Source organism: Heterodontus francisci, chromosome 18 (genome assembly GCF_036365525.1).
Source record: "Heterodontus francisci isolate sHetFra1 chromosome 18, sHetFra1.hap1, whole genome shotgun sequence".
NCBI classification, from domain to species: Eukaryota; Metazoa; Chordata; class Chondrichthyes; order Heterodontiformes; family Heterodontidae; genus Heterodontus; species Heterodontus francisci.
This window is the reverse complement of record NC_090388.1, coordinates 4,368,993-4,384,830: the sequence shown is the minus strand read 5'-3', so window position 1 is coordinate 4,384,830 and position 15,838 is coordinate 4,368,993. Positions and strand designations below refer to the sequence as shown.

General features: G+C 45.6%; 1 protein-coding gene across 3 annotated transcripts in view; it reads right to left on the bottom strand.

The window, feature by feature from the left end:
- The window catches only part of depdc4 (DEP domain containing 4), a 53,644-nt gene extending 43,113 nt beyond the window's left edge, over positions 1-10,531 (bottom strand). For all 3 annotated transcript variants that reach the window (XM_068050128.1, XM_068050130.1, XM_068050129.1), the window contains exon 1: positions 10,451-10,531. In XM_068050128.1, the coding sequence (XP_067906229.1) occupies positions 10,451-10,517 (67 nt within the window). In that variant the 5' untranslated portion in view covers positions 10,518-10,531. The remainder of the gene's footprint in view (positions 1-10,450) is intronic.
- Between the last annotated feature and the right edge of the window lie 5,307 nt (positions 10,532-15,838).

Genomic DNA, 15,838 nt, shown 5'->3' with positions numbered 1-15,838 from the left:
TACATTATTGTACGACAGAGACCTAAGGGAACTACATTCCACCAGCTGCCTTAGAGGTGCTGAATGTTGCTCAGACCATCAGCTTGTCAGGAGCATCATGTGCTTGAGACAGAATCAAACCACTAAGAAAGCTTGACTTAATGATCCTGAAAGATTCTGCCAAAAAGACAGGAACTGGAACAAAAGTAAGCCATAGAGCTTGCTGGTAGCCAAGATAATATAGACATTGAAGATTCTTGGAAGAAGTTAATGGACGTCATTCACAGCACGGCATCTGAGGTCCTTGGATTCGTCAAACGAAAGCACCAAAATTGGTGCTGTGGATGCTGTGTAAAATGCTCGCAGATCCTACAAAACTGAAAAAAAATCACCAGCAAGAAAAGCCAGATACCAAGCAAAACACATGCTGCTGGCCAAACAGAGAGATGAAGAACCGATGGTGGAAGAACGAGGCTGCAGATAGGCATGACCTGAAGGCTCTCCATGAAGGTTTCCGATCTGTCTATAGCCTCAAAACCAACAGTACCATACCCATCCTCCCAACAGATGGCAATTAATTCCTAATGAACAGGCATGAGATTCTTTCTTGTTGGGCACAGCATTTTACCAATCTCCTGAACCAAGAACCTACAGTGTGCAACGATGCCACTGAATCACTTCCACAGCATCCTGTTCTGGATGAGATTGCCCTTGATCCAACTCAAGCCGAAGTCACCAAGGCCATAAAGCATCTGTCTGTGTGTAAGTCTCTGGGTAATGACAGTATTCCACCTGAAGTATTCAAGTACAGAGGAGCTCACATGGTTAGGAAACTCACTAGCCTCTTCAGCTTAATCTTGAAGAAAGGCATTGTGCCCCAAAAAATAAAACAAAAGACTTGCATTTACACAGGGCTTTTCACGACCACCAGACATCTCAAAGTATCTCACAGCTAGTCAAGTACTTTTGAAACGTGGTCACTGTTGTAATGTAGGAAACGCAGCAGTCAGTTTGCGCACCTCAAGCTTCCACAAACAGCAATGTGATAATGACCAGATAATCTGTTTTTGTGATGCTGTTTGAGGGATAATTATTGGCCAGGACACTGGAATAAGTTCTTCTTCAAAATAGTGCCATGGGCTCTTTTATATCCAAACGAGCAGACAGATGGGGCCTTGGTTTAACGTCTCATCCAAACAACAGCACCGCTGACCATTGCAGCGCTCCCTTAGTACTGCACTGGAGTGTCAGCCTTGATTTTTGTGCTCAAGCCCTGGAGTGGGACTTGAACAGGGAACCTCGTAACTCAGGCGAGAGTTCTACCAACTGAGCCACAGTGGACAAGATTACAAGGATGCTTCCATAACTCAGCTGTACAAAGGGAAGGGAAGCAAGTCCATCTGTGACAATCATTGTGGCATTTCACTTCTCTCCACAGTGGGAAAAATTCTCGCACAGGATTATCACTCTTCTTACAGACTTAGTGCACCCAGAATCACAGCATGGCTTTCGTGGATGAGAAATGGTCGACATGATCTTTGCGGTGCATCAAATTCAAGAAAAGTCCCATGAGCAGAACAAGGACCTAGACATGGTGTTTGTTGACCTGACCAAGGCCTTCGACACAGTAAACCATGAGGCCTGTGGAAGGTGCTATACAAATATAGCTGCTCTGAAAAGATGTTCAGGGCCATTCATTCATTCCATGTTAGCCAGTGTGATGCAGAATGGTGCCGTATCAGATGCCTTTCCTGTCACCAATGACACCAAGCAATGCTGCCTAATGGCTCCAGTTCGGTTTGCTATCTACTTTTCGGCCATGCTCTTGTATGCGCACAAAGATCTAGACTTTGGAGTATGCATTCAGTTCAGGACAGACTGCAAGCTCTGCAATCTGCAAAGGCTCAAGCTCACACAAACATCAAAGAACAGCTACTAAGTGAACTCAAATATAAACAGAAAGTGCTGGAAATACTCAGCAAGTCAGGCAGCATCTGTGGAGAGAGAAACAGAGTTAACGTTTCAGGTCTGTGACCTTTCATCAGAAGTAGCAAAGGTTAGAAAAGAATTAGGTTTTAAGAAAGTGAAATGGGGGGCGGATGGGGAAGAACAAAAGGGAAGGTGTGAGATAGGGCAGCGGGCAGGAGAGATTAATGACAAAGATGTCATGGGACTAAGGCAGTGAGCGTGTTAATGCTTGTGGTGAAAAACAAAGCATTAGTCCAGAGAAAATGTTAATGGCAGAATAATGAGCAGCTCTGTCCACATGAAAAACAGGCACAGGTTAAAAAATAAAATAAAATTAGAAAAACATAAAAGGCCAATCATACTCTGAAATTGTTGAACTTAAAGTTAAGTCCACAAGGCTGTAGAATGCCTAATCGAAAGATCAGGTGCAGTTCCTCGAGCTGGCGTTGATGTTCACTAGAACACTGCAGCAGGCCAAGGACAGAAATGTGGGCATGAGTGCGAGGGGGTGGGGGGAGGGGGCGTGTTGAAATGCCAAGCAACCAGAAGCTCAGGGTCATGCATTTGGACTGAGTGGAAGCATTACTCAAAGCGGTCACCCAATCTATGTTTGGTCTCTCCAAAGTCGAGGCGGCCTATTTGCGAGCAGCGAATACAGTATACTAAATTGAAGGAAGTACACGTAAATCGCTGCTTCACTTGGAAGGAGTGTTTGAGGTCTTGGATGGCGAGGAAAGAGGTGGTAAAAGGGCAGGTAGTACACCTCCTGTAATTGCATGGGAAGGGACGAGGTGTCGGGGGTTATGAAGGAGGGGACCAGGGTGTCGCGGAGGGAACAATCCCTTCAGAATGCTGACAGGGGAGGGGAAGAGAATATGTCTTTGGCAGTGGTATCATGCTGGAGGCGGTGGAAATGGCAGAGAATGATCCCTTGGATGCGAAATAAAAACAAGAAATGCTGGAAATACTCAGCAGGTCTGGCAGCATCTGTGGAGAGAGAAGCAGAGTTAACGTTTCAGGTCAGTGACCCTTCGTCAGAACTAGCAAATATTAGAAATGTCAAAGGTTATAAGTAAAGTGGGGGTGGGGCAAGAGATAACAAAGGAGAAGGTGTAAATAAGACAAGGTCACAGAATAGCTGACCAGAAGGTTGTGGAGCAAAGGCAAACAATATGTTAATGGTATGTTGAAAGACAAAGCATTAGTACAGAGAGGGTGTTAACGGACTGAAAACTGAACAGCCACAAGTACAAACATGAAAAAAAAACAGTGGGTAAGCAAACTGAACAAACTAAGATGAAATAAAATAACAAACAGAAAAAAAAATTTTAAAAAGGAAGAAAAAATAACTGAAAGTAAAAGTAAAATGGGGGACCCGTCATGCTCTGAAATTACTGAACTCAATGTTCAGTCCAGCAGGCTGTAGTGTGCCTAATCGGTAAATGAGATGCTGTTCCTCGAGCTTGCGTTGATGTTCACTGAAACATTGCAGCAATCCTAGGATAGAGATGTGAGCATGAGAGCAGGGGGGAGTGTTGAAATGGCCAGCAACCGGAAGCTCGGGGTCATGCTTGCGGACTGAGCAGAGGTGTTCTGCAACGCGGTCACCCAGTCTGCGCTTGGTCTCCCCAATGTAGAGGAGACCACATTGTGAGCAGCGAATACAGTACACTACATTGAAAGAAGTACAAGTAAATCGCTGCTTCACCTGAAAGGACCTGGGATAGTGAGGGGAGAGGAGGTAAACGGGCAGGTATTACACCTCCTGCGATTGCAGGGGAAGGGTACGAGGTGGTGGGGGTAATGGAGGAGTGGACCAGGGTATCACGGAGGGAACGATCCCTTCGGAATGCTGACGGGAAAGGAGGGGAAGATGTGTTTGGTAGTGGCACTTGGATGTGAAGGCTGGTGGTGTGGAAAATGAGAACAAGGGGAACCCTGTCGCGGTTCTGGGAGGGAGGGCAAAGAGTGAGGCTCAAAGCGCAGAAAACAGATCGGACACGGTTGAGGGCCCTGTCAACCACAGTGGGGGGAGGGGGGGGGGGGGGTTCAGGATAAAGGAAGACATGTCAGAAGCACTGCTGTGGAAGGTTGCATCAGAACAGATGCGCAGAGACGGAGAAACTGGGAGAATGGGATGGAGTCCTTACAGCAAACAGGGTACAAGGAAGTGTAGTCAAGGTAGCCGTGGGAGTTGGTGGGCTTGTAATGAATATTAGTGGACAGCCCATCCCCAGAGAAGGAAACAGGGAAGTCAAGGAAGGGAAGTGTCGGAGATAGACCAGGTAAAGATGAAAGAAGGGTGGAAATTGGAAGCAAAGTTGATGGAGTTCTCCAGTTTGGGGCTGCAGCAGGAAGCAGCACCGATACAGTCATCAATGTACTGGAAAAAGAGGTGAGGGAGGGGGCTCCAAGTGGGATTAGAACAAGGAATGTTCGACATATCCCACAAAAAAACAGACATAACAAGGACCCATGCCGGTACCACAGCAACACCTTTTATTTGCAGGAAGTGAATGGAGTTGAAGGAGAAGTTGTTCAATGCGAGAACAAGTTCAGCCAGGCAGAGGAGGGTGGTGGATGGGACTGGTTGGGCCTTCGTACAAGGAAGAAGCTGAAAACCCTCAGACCCTCCTGGTCACTGACCTCATTTCATCCAGGGATCTTCCCTCAACAGCTTCCAACCTCATAGTCCCACAACCTTGGACAGCCCACTTCTACCTCCTTCCCAAAATCCACAAACAGAACTGTCCTGCTGGAGCCATCATTTCAGCCTGTTCCTGCCCCACTGAAGTTATTTCTTCCTATCTTGATTATATCTTTTCGCCCCGGTTCAGTCTCTTCCCACCTACATCCATGTCTCGTCTGACACCCTACATCATTTTGACAATTTCCAGTTCCCTGGCACTAACCACCTCCTCTTCACTATGGACATGCAATCTCTCTACACCTCCATCCCCACCAGGACTATGTGAGGGCTCTCCGCTGGATGTGGGAGCTTAAGGATGGCTTGACCAACAAATGCAGGAAATGTCCCAACTGCATTGTCAAGCTCAAAGCGACTGACTTGAGGAATAGCAGAGACACTCCATCACATGCGGGAGATAGAGGCGTTGTGAAAAACATGTTCCAAGAAGTGATCACCCCACACGGCATACAGAGTGATAGATGTTAAAGACTGGAAGCTGGTGAGAATCTGTCAAGTGCTAAAAGGAGTAAGAGGATGTGCAGGAATCCAGAGGGTACTGCCTTGGCAAATGAGTGTTAAATGCTGAATGACTGTTCCAAGGACAATGACTCAGAGTACAGCAACCACAAGCAAAGCCATCGCACAATGGAAGACTTCCCAAGCAGGGAAGGGTGAAGTGCAGGAAGTGGGAGATTTGCCAAAGGATTCAATGGTGGCTTCTGTAACCTGGATTCCCAAATGGGGTGTTGCATCCTAGGTGCCAGGCTAAGCACAATGAAGAAATGAGCACCGAAGCTGAGAGGGAAAGGCAAACAGTCTTAGCTGAATTCATATCAGAACCAACAAGGCAAGGAAGAACAGGATTCAGGTCCTGCAAAGATAGTTCCAGATGTTAGGAAACAAACAGAAAATGCAGTCACAGACCTGAAACACAAGAACACAAGAAATAGGAGCAGAAGTGGACAATATGGCCCATCAAGCCTGTTCCGCCATTCCTGGCTGATCTTGGGCTTCAATTCCACTTTTCTGCCTGCTCCCCATATCCCTTAATTGCCTGCAAGACCAAAAATCCATCCACCTTAAATGTATTCAATGATGGAGCATCCACAACCCTCTGGGGTAGAGAATTCCAAAGATTCACAACCCTTTGAGAGTAGTAATTTCTCATCTCAGTCCTGAATGATTGGCCCCTTATCCTGAGACTGTGCCCCCGCATTCTAGATTCCCCGACCAGTTGAAACAATCTCTCAACTTCTACCCTATCAAGCCCTTTCAGAATCTTATATGTCCCAATTAGATTGCCTCACATTCTTCTAAACTCCATAGAATAAAGGCTCAATTAACTCAGCCTCTCATCATAGGACAACCCCCTCATCTAAGTCCTGCTCGGGTCTGCAAAATAAAAAACCCAACCCGAGCCCGACAGAACCACATCCGACCCGAGCCTGACCCAGCCCGAGTCCTTCCATTTTTCCCCACGCCCGACCAACTTGCCTTCCGTTTTTCACTTTCTCACTGATCTGCACAAGCTTAAAATAACTGCAATAAAACCACCTTTCTAGTCAAAAAATTACATTAACAGTGGAGCCAATTACCTGTGATAGAGCGTGTCTGACCCGAGCCCAAATACTGGACCCAGAAGTGCGACCCGATCCCAACACGTCGTTAGGTCCCGTCGGGTTCAGGTCGGGTAGTAGGCCTTTACCCCTCATCCCAGGGACCAATTTAGTAAATGCTGCACCGCCCCCAGTGCAAGTAAATCCTTTCTTAAATGTGGAGATCAAAACTGCACACAGTATTCCAGATGCGGTCTCACCTATACAATTTTAATAAGATCTTTATTCCTGTACTCCAACCCCCTTGCAGTAAAGGCCAACATTCCATTTACTTTCCCAATAGCCTACTGCACCTGCATATTAACTTTGTACATGCCTTGTACGAGTACCCCCAAGTCTCTCTGAACATCAACACTTAGCAGTTTCACATCTCTTAAAAAATATGCTGCATTTAACTGTTTCTCTCACCACAGATGCTGCCTGAGCTGCCAAGTATCCCCAGTATTTTCTATGGTTTCAGATTTCCAACATCTGCAGTGTTTTTGTATCCAGACCTTAAGTTAGTTAAGAAAGCAGGGCTGAAAGATAGCAATCTCAAAATCACTATCAGTGCCATGCAGCAGTGAGTACAGTAAATGTCAGATGAGAGAGATAACTACATGGAGAGAGGCATGCTGCACTGGGCAGATTCACTGGGCTGTTGGCACCAGTTCTGGGGCAGGAGCTGCAGGCAACAACTGAAAAGAGCTGGGACCATATCCCAGGGACAGGGGCAGGGGGTGGAAGAGTGAATTAACAATAACAGTGGGGAGAGGGCAAGCTTAAACTAATACAGCAGAGAAGAGGAAATGCCAATTTAGAATTGGCAGTTTGGAAGGGAAAGCAAATTTTAGATTTTGTCCAGCTTTGATTTAAATGCTGTGGGCTAGAAATTCATAGTCATAGAGTTTATACAGCACAGAAACAAGACCTTTGGCCCATCTTGGCCGTGCTGGCCATCAAACACCTATCTTTTCCAATCCCATTTTCCAGCACTTGGCCCGTAACCTTGTATACTATGGCGTTTCAAGTGTTCACCTAAACGTTTCTTAAATGTTGAGGGTTCCTGCCTCTACCACCCCTTCAGGCAGTGCGTTCCAAATTCCAACCACCCTCTGGGTGAAATTTATTTCCCTCAAATCCCCTCTAAACCTCTTGCCTCTTCCCTTAAAATCTATGCCCTTGGTTATTGACACCTCCGCTAAGGGAAAAAGTTTCTTCTTAACTATGCCCCTCATAATTTTGTATACCTCAATCAAGTCTCCCCTCAGCCTTCTCTGCTCCAAGGAAAACAACCCTAGCCTTTTCAGTCTCTCTTCATAGCTGAAATGCTCCAGCCCAGGCAACATCTTAGAGAAACAAAAACAAGAAATGCTGGAAACGCTCAGCAGGTCTGGCAGCATCTGTGGAAAGAGAAGCAGAGTTAACGTTTCGGGTCAGTGACCCTTCTTCGGAACTGACAAATATTAGAAAAGTCACAGATTATAAACAAGTGAGGTGGGGGTTGGGCAAGAGATAACAAAGGAGAAGGTGCAGATTGGACTAGGCCACATAGCTGACCAAAAGGTCACGGAGCAAAGGCAAACAATATGTTAATATTAATGTTATATTCAGTATATTCACACCTAATCTGTACTAATGCTTTGTCTTTCAACACACCATTAACATATTGTTTGCCTTTGCTCCGTGACCTTTTGGTCAGCTATGTGGCCTAGTCCAATCTGCACCTTCTCCTTTGTTATCTCTTGCCCAACCCCCACCTCACTTGTTTATAATCTGTGACTTTTCTAATATTTGTCAGTTCCGAAGAAGGGTCACTGACCCGAAACGTTAACTCTGCTTCTCTTTCCACAGATGCTGCCAGACCTGCTGAGCGATTCCAGCATTTCTTGTTTTTGTTTCAGATTTCCAGCATCCGCAGTATTTTGCTTTTATTTTAACATCTTAGTGAATCTCCTCTGCACCCTCTCCAGTGCAATGACATCCTTCCTGTAATGCAGTGACCAGAACTGTACACAGTACTCCAGCTGTGGCCTAACTAGTGTTTTATACAGCTCCATCATAGCCTCCCTGCTCTTATATTCTATGCCTCGGCTAATAAAGGCAAGTATCCCATATGCCTTCCTAACCACCTTATCTACCTGTGCTGCTGCCTTCAGTGATCTATGGTCAAGTACACCAAGGTCCCTCTGATCCTCTGTACTTCCTAGGGGCCTACTATCCATTGTATATTCCCTTGCCTTGTTAGTCCTCCCAAAATGCATCACCTCACACTTGTCAGGATTAAATTTTATTTGCCACTGCTCTGCCCATCCTTCCAGCCCATCTATATCATCCTGTAATCTAAGGCTTTCCTCCTCACTATTTAGGACACCACCAATTTTCGTGTCATGTACGAACTTGCTGATCATACCTCCTATATTCACGTCTAAATCATTAATGTACACTACAAACAGCAAGGGTCCCAGCACCAATCCCTGCGGTGCACCACTGGTCACAAACATCCAATCACAAAAACAACCCTCGACCATCACCCCCTGCCACTAAGACAATTTTGGATCCAATTTGCCAAATTGCCCTCGGGAGGTGGCACAAAACGGGTGGCTGCAGGTCAGCCCTCCATTCTTTGGAGCACCCGATATTGAATTGTAGAGGCTGCAATGGGACTGAATATCAGGCACTGAGTCGAATGGTCAGCCGATCTGATACTGCCTGCTTTGCTCTAGAGTATGGAGAGATTTCTTGCCATTTCTGTTTAAATTTAGTCAAACTGCATAAAGTATCAACAAACAGATGAAATTGGGTAATGCCTACAGCTGAGATTTTGGAAAGGACTTAAATCAATTTTTAACCAGTGGATTCCTGGAAGCTTCGCAGGTCAAGTTTACAAGTATAACAGCCAACAAAGAATTAAAACATATTTAAGTACATTCAGAGCACTTCAAAAAGGAACCATTGAGCTTCCATTGTGTATTATTCAGCTTCACCAAGAATTGACCAGCTAACTGTAAACTGAAAATAGAAGAATAATGGAAAGACTTCAGTGGCCAAAGTAACATGTGCACCATTGTCAAGATCAACAATTAACAGAGTTCCACAGAAACAACTGATGTGATTGTGGAACTTGCATGACACTTCACTGGTAAAAATACCAAACAAAAACAAATGTAATAAAAACAGAATATGATTCATTCATCAATGGTCACACTCTTAACCATTATCTCATCTCTTTGGCACAGTGGGTAGAACTTCCACCCAAGTCAGGTCATGGGTTCAAGCCCCACTCCAGAAACTTGGGTCCATAAAGGGCTGATACCCCGAGTGTTGTCCTTCAAATGAGACATTAAACAGAGGTCTCATCTGCCCTCTCAGACAGGTGCACAGGATCGCACAGCCACAATTTCAAATAACAGCAGGGGAGTTCTCCCCAGTGTCCTGACCAATCCCTCAATCAACATCACAAAAACAGATTATCTGGTCATTATCACATTGCTGTTTGTGGAAGCTTGCTGTGTACATATTGGCTGCTGTTTTTCCTACATTACATAGGAACAAAGGAAATAGGAGTAGGCCATTCAGCCCCTTGAGCCGACTCCACCATTCAATTAAATCATGGTTGATGAACTACCTCAACGCCATTTTCCCACACTATCCACATATCCCTTGATAGCTTTAATACCTAGAAATATATTGATCCCTGTCTTGAACATACTCCTCCACACCTCTCTGGGATGGAGAATTCCAAAGTTTCACCACCCTCTGAGTGAAGAAGTTCCACCTCATCTCAGTCCTAAATGGCTGCCCCCTTATTCTGAGACTGTGTCCTCTGGTTCCACACACCCCCAGCCAGGGGAAACATCCTTCCTGCATCTACCCTCTCGAGCCCTGTAAGAATTTTATATCTATCAACAGTGACTCACTTCAAAAAGTACTTCATTGGCTATAAAGTGCTTTGGAACACTCGGAAGTGGTAAAAGGCGCTACAGAAATGCAATTTGAATATTTTTCAGCATCTCGGCCAATATTTAGCGGAGAGCTCTTCCTGGATCCAACCCCCCACTGAAACAGATTATTTTGGCCGTTATTCTAATGGTTCTTTGTGTGGGATGTTGCTGTGCCCGGTTAGCCGAGCCCCCGCTTCACCCCCACCCCGAAGCCGAACCTCAGGCTGCACCGCACTCCGAGTAGCTGCTGTCCCCCTCCCCCAATCCCACTGTACCTCGCTGCCGCCTCAACGAACTCCCGCTCCCCAACCGCCGGAACCGAGGAGTTAAATTCACCGCCATCAGCGTCCGCCGACTAACGTCATCCGGGATACGCCTACCGCGTGGCAACGTCATCCGGGACACGCCTACCACTGGCAACGTCATCCAGGATATGCCTACCGACTGGAACGTCATCCTGGACACGCCCCCGCACCCATGGGGCAGGTCAAACAGGGACATCTCTCTCACTGCTGGACCTCACCCAGCAACCTGAGTGACCCATGGTGGGTTTTGAGTGACCAATGGTGGGTTTTTTAATGGCCAATGGTGGGTTTTGAGTGACCAATGGTGGGTTTTTTAATGACCAATGGTGGGTTTTGAGTGACCAATGGTGGGTTTTTTAATGGCCAATGGTGGGTTTTGAGTGACCAATAGTGGGTTTTTTAATGGCCAATGGTGGGTTTTGAGTGACAGGTTGTTGGTTTTGAGTGACCAATGGTGGGTTTTTTAATGGCCAATGGTGGGTTTTGAGTGACAGGTTGTTGGTTTTGAGTGACCAATGGTGGGTTTTTTAATGACCAATGGTGGGTTTTGAGTGACCAATGGTGGGTTTTTTAATGGCCAATGGTGGGTTTTGAGTGACCAATGGTGGGTTTTTTAATGACCAATGGTGGGTTTTGAGTGACCAATGGTGGGTTTTTTAATGGCCAATGGTGGGTTTTGAGTGACCAATAGTGGGTTTTTTAATGGCCAATGGTGGGTTTTGAGTGACAGGTTGTTGGTTTTGAGTGACCAATGGTGGGTTTTTTAATGGCCAATGGTGGGTTTTGAGTGACAGGTTGTTGGTTTTGAGTGACCAATGGTGGGTTTTTTAATGACCAATGGTGGGTTTTGAGTGACCAATGGTGGGTTTTTTAATGGCCAATGGTGGGTTTTGAGTGACCAATGGTGGGTTTTTTAATGACCAATGGTGGGTTTTGAGTGACCAATGGTGGGTTTTTTAATGGCCAATGGTGGGTTTTGAGTGACCAATAGTGGGTTTTTTAATGGCCAATGGTGGGTTTTGAGTGACAGGTTGTTGGTTTTGAGTGACCAATGGTGGGTTTTTTAATGGCCAATGGTGGGTTTTGAGTGACAGGTTGTTGGTTTTGAGTGACCAATGGTGGGTTTTTTAATGACCAATGGTGGGTTTTGAGTGACCAATGGTGGGTTTTTTAATGACCAATGGTGGGTTTTGAGTGACCGATTGTTGGTTTTGAATGACCAATGGTGGGTTTTTTAATGACCAATGGTGGGTTTTGAGTGACCAATGGTGGGTTTTTTAATGACCAATGGTGGGTTTTGAGTGACAGGTTGTTGGTTTTGAGTGACCAATGGTGGGTTTTTTAATGACCAATGGTGGGTTTTGAGTGACAGGTTGTTGGTTTTGAGTGACCAATGGTGGGTTTTTTAATGGCCAATGGTGGGTTTTGAGTGACCGATTGTTGGTTTTGAATGACCAATGGTGGGTTTTTTAATGACCAATGGTGGGTTTTGAGTGACCAATGGTGGGTTTTTTAATGACCAATGGTGGGTTTTGAGTGACAGGTTGTCGGTTTTGAGTGACCAATGGTGGGTTTTGAGTGACCAATGGTGGGTTTTGAGTGACCTATTGTTGGTTTTGAATGACCAATCATGGGTTTTGAGTCACCGATGGTGGGTTTTGAGTCACCGATGGTGGGTTTTGAATGACCAATGGTGGGTTTTGAGTGACCAATGGTGGGTTTTTTAATGACCAATGGTGGGTTTTGAGTGACAGGTTGTTGGTTCTGAGTGACCAATGGTGGGTTTTGAGTGACCAATGGTTGGTTTTGAGTGACCAATGGTGGGTTTTGAGTGACCGATTGTTGGTTTTGAATGTCCAATGGTGGGTTTTGAGTGACCAATTATGGATTTTGAGTGACCAATGGTTGGTTTTGAGTGACCAATGGTGGGTTTTGAGTGACTGATTGTTGGTTTTGAGTGACCAATGGTGGGTTTTGAGTGACCAATCATGGGTTTTGAGTGACCAATGGTTGGTTTTGAGTGACCAATGGTGGGTTTTGAGTGACCGATTGTTGGTTTTGAGTGACCAATGGTGGATTTTAAGTGACCAATCATGGGTTTTGAGTGACCAATGGTGGGTTTTGAGTGACCGATTGTTGGCTTTGAGTGACCGGTTGTTGGGTTTGAGTGACCGATGGTGGATTTTGAGTGACTGATTGTTGGTTTTGAGTGAACAATGGTGGGTTTTGAGTGACAGATGGTGGATTTTGAGTGACCGGTTGTTGGTTTTGAGTGACCAATGGTGGGGTTTGAATTACCAATGGTAGGTTTTGAGTGACCGCTTGTTGGTTTTGAGTGACCGGTTGTTGGTTTTGATTGACTGATGGTGGGTTTTGAGTGACCAATGGTGGGTTTTCAATGACCAATGGTGGGTTTTGAGTGACCAGTTGTTGGTTTTGAGTGACCAATGGCGGGTTTTGAGTGACCAATGGCGGGTTTTGAATGACCAATGGTGGGTTTTGAGTGACCGGTTGTTGGTTTTGAGTGACCAATGGTGGGTTTTTAATGACCAATGGTGGGTTTTGAGTGACCGGTTGTTGGTTTTGAGTGACCAATTGTGGGTTTTGAGTGACCGATTGTTGGTTTTGAGTGACCAATGGTGGGTTTTGAGTGACCAATGGTGGGTTTTTTAATGACCAATGGTGGGTTCTGAGTGACAGGTTGTTGGTTCTGAGTGACCAATGGTTGGTTTTGAGTGACCAATGGTTGGTTTTGAGTGACCAATGGTGGGTTTTGAGTGACCGATTGTTGGTTTTGAATGTCCAATGGTGGGTTTTGAGTGACCAATTATGGATTTTGAGTGACCAATGGTTGGTTTTGAGTGACCAATGGTGGGTTTTGAGTGACTGATTGTTGGTTTTGAGTGACCAATGGTGGGTTTTGAGTGACCAATCATGGGTTTTGAGTGACCAATGGTTGGTTTTGAGTGACCAATGGTGGGTTTTGAGTGACCGATTGTTGGTTTTGAGTGACCAATGGTGGATTTTGAGTGACCAATCATGGGTTTTGAGTGACCAATGGTGGGTTTTGAGTGACCGATTGTTGGCTTTGAGTGACCGGTTGTTGGGTTTGAGTGACCGATGGTGGATTTTGAGTGACTGATTGTTGGTTTTGAGTGAACAATGGTGGGTTTTGAGTGACAGATGGTGGATTTTGAGTGACCGGTTGTTGGTTTTGAGTGACCAATGGTGGGGTTTGAGTGACCGCTTGTTGGTTTTGAGTGACCGCTTGTTGGTTTTGAGTGACCGGTTGTTGGTTTTGATTGACTGATGGTGGGTTTTGAGTGACCAATGGTGGGTTTTCAATGACCAATGGTGGGTTTTGAGTGACCGGTTGTTGGTTTTGAGTGACCAATGGCGGGTTTTGAGTGACCAATGGTGGGTTTTGAATGACCAATGGTGGGTTTTGAGTGACCGGTTGTTGGTTTTGAGTGACCAATGGTGGGTTTTTAATGACCAATGGTGGGTTTTGAGTGACCGGTTGTTGGTTTTGAGTGACCAATTGTGGGTTTTGAGTGACCGATTGTTGGTTTTGAGTGACCAATGGTGGGTTTTGAGTGACCAATGGTGGGTTTTTTAATGACCAATGGTGGGTTCTGAGTGACAGGTTGTTGGTTCTGAGTGACCAATGGTGGGTTTTGAGTGACCAATGGTTGGTTTTGAGTGACCAATGGTGGGTTTTGAATGTCCAATGGTGGGTTTTGAGTGACCAATTATGGATTTTGAGTGGCCAATGGTTGGTTTTGAGTGACTGATTGTTGGTTTTGAGTGACCAATCATGGGTTTTGAGTGACCAATGGTTGGTTTTGAGTGACCAATGGTGGGTTTTGAGTGACCGATTGTTGGTTTTGAGTGACCAATGGTGGATTTTGAGTGACCGATTGTTGGCTTTGAGTGACCGGTTGTTGGGTTTGAGTGACCGATGGTGGATTTTGAGTGACTGATTGTTGGTTTTGAGTGAACAATGGTGGGTTTTGAGTGACAGATGGTGGATTTTGAGTGACCGGTTGTTGGTTTTGAGTGACCAATGGTGGGGTTTGAATTACCAATGGTGGGTTTTGAGTGACCGCTTGTTGGTTTTGAGTGACCGGTTGTTGGTTTTGATTGACTGATGGTGGGTTTTGAGTGACCAATGGTGGGTTTTCAATGACCAATGGTGGGTTTTGAGTGACCGGTTGTTGGTTTTGAGTGACCAATGGCGGGTTTTGAGTGACCAATGGTGGGTTTTGAATGACCAATGGTGGGTTTTGAGTGACCGGTTGTTGGTTTTGAGTGACCAATGGTGGGTTTTTAATGACCAATGGTGGGTTTTGAGTGACCGGTTGTTGGTTTTGAGTGACCAATTGTGGGTTTTGAGTGACCGATTGTTGGTTTTGAGTGACCAATGGTGGGTTTTGAGTGACCAATGGTGGGTTTTGAGTGACCAATGGTGGTTTTTTTAATGACCAATGGTGGGTTCTGAGTGACCGATTGTTGGTTTTGAGTGACCAATGGTGGGTTTTGAGTGACCAATGGTGGGTTTTGAGTGACCGATTGTTGGTTTTGAGTGACCGGTTGTTGGTTTGAGTGACCGATGGTGGATTTTGAGTGACCAGTTGTTGGTTTTGAGTGACCGATTGTTGGTTTTGAGTGACCGGTTGTTGGTTTGAGTGACCGATGGTGGATTTTGAGTGACCAGTTGTTGGTTTTGAGTGACCGATGGTGGGTTTTGAATGACCAATGGTGGGTTTTGAGTGACTGGTTGTTGGTTTTGAGTGACCGGTTGTTGGTTTTGATTGACTGATGGTGTGTTTTGAGTGACCAGTTGTTGGTTTTGAGTGACCGATTGGGGGTTTTGTCACCGGTTGTTGATTTTGAGTGACCGGTTGTTGGTTTTGAGTGACTGATGATGTGTTTTGAGTGACCAGTTGTTGGTTTTGAGTGACCGATTGGGGGTTTTGAATGACCGGTTGTTGGTTTTGAGTGACCGATGGTGGGTTTTGTCACCGGTTGTTGATTTTGAGTGACTGATGGTGGGTTTTGAATGCCCGATGGTGGGTTTTGAATGGCCGATGGTGGGTTTTGAATGGCCGATGGTGGGTTTTGAATGACCGATGGTGGGTTTTGAATGACCAATGGATTTTTTGTGACTGATGGTGGGTTTTGAGTGACAGATGGGTTTTGAGTGACCGATGATGCGTTTTGAGTGGCTCATGCAGGGTTTTGAGTGACCAATGGATTTTTTGTGACCAATGGTGCGTTTTGAATGACCAGCTGTTGGTTTTGAGTGACCAATGATGGGTTTTGAGTGACCAATGGCTCTTTTGTGACCAATGGTGA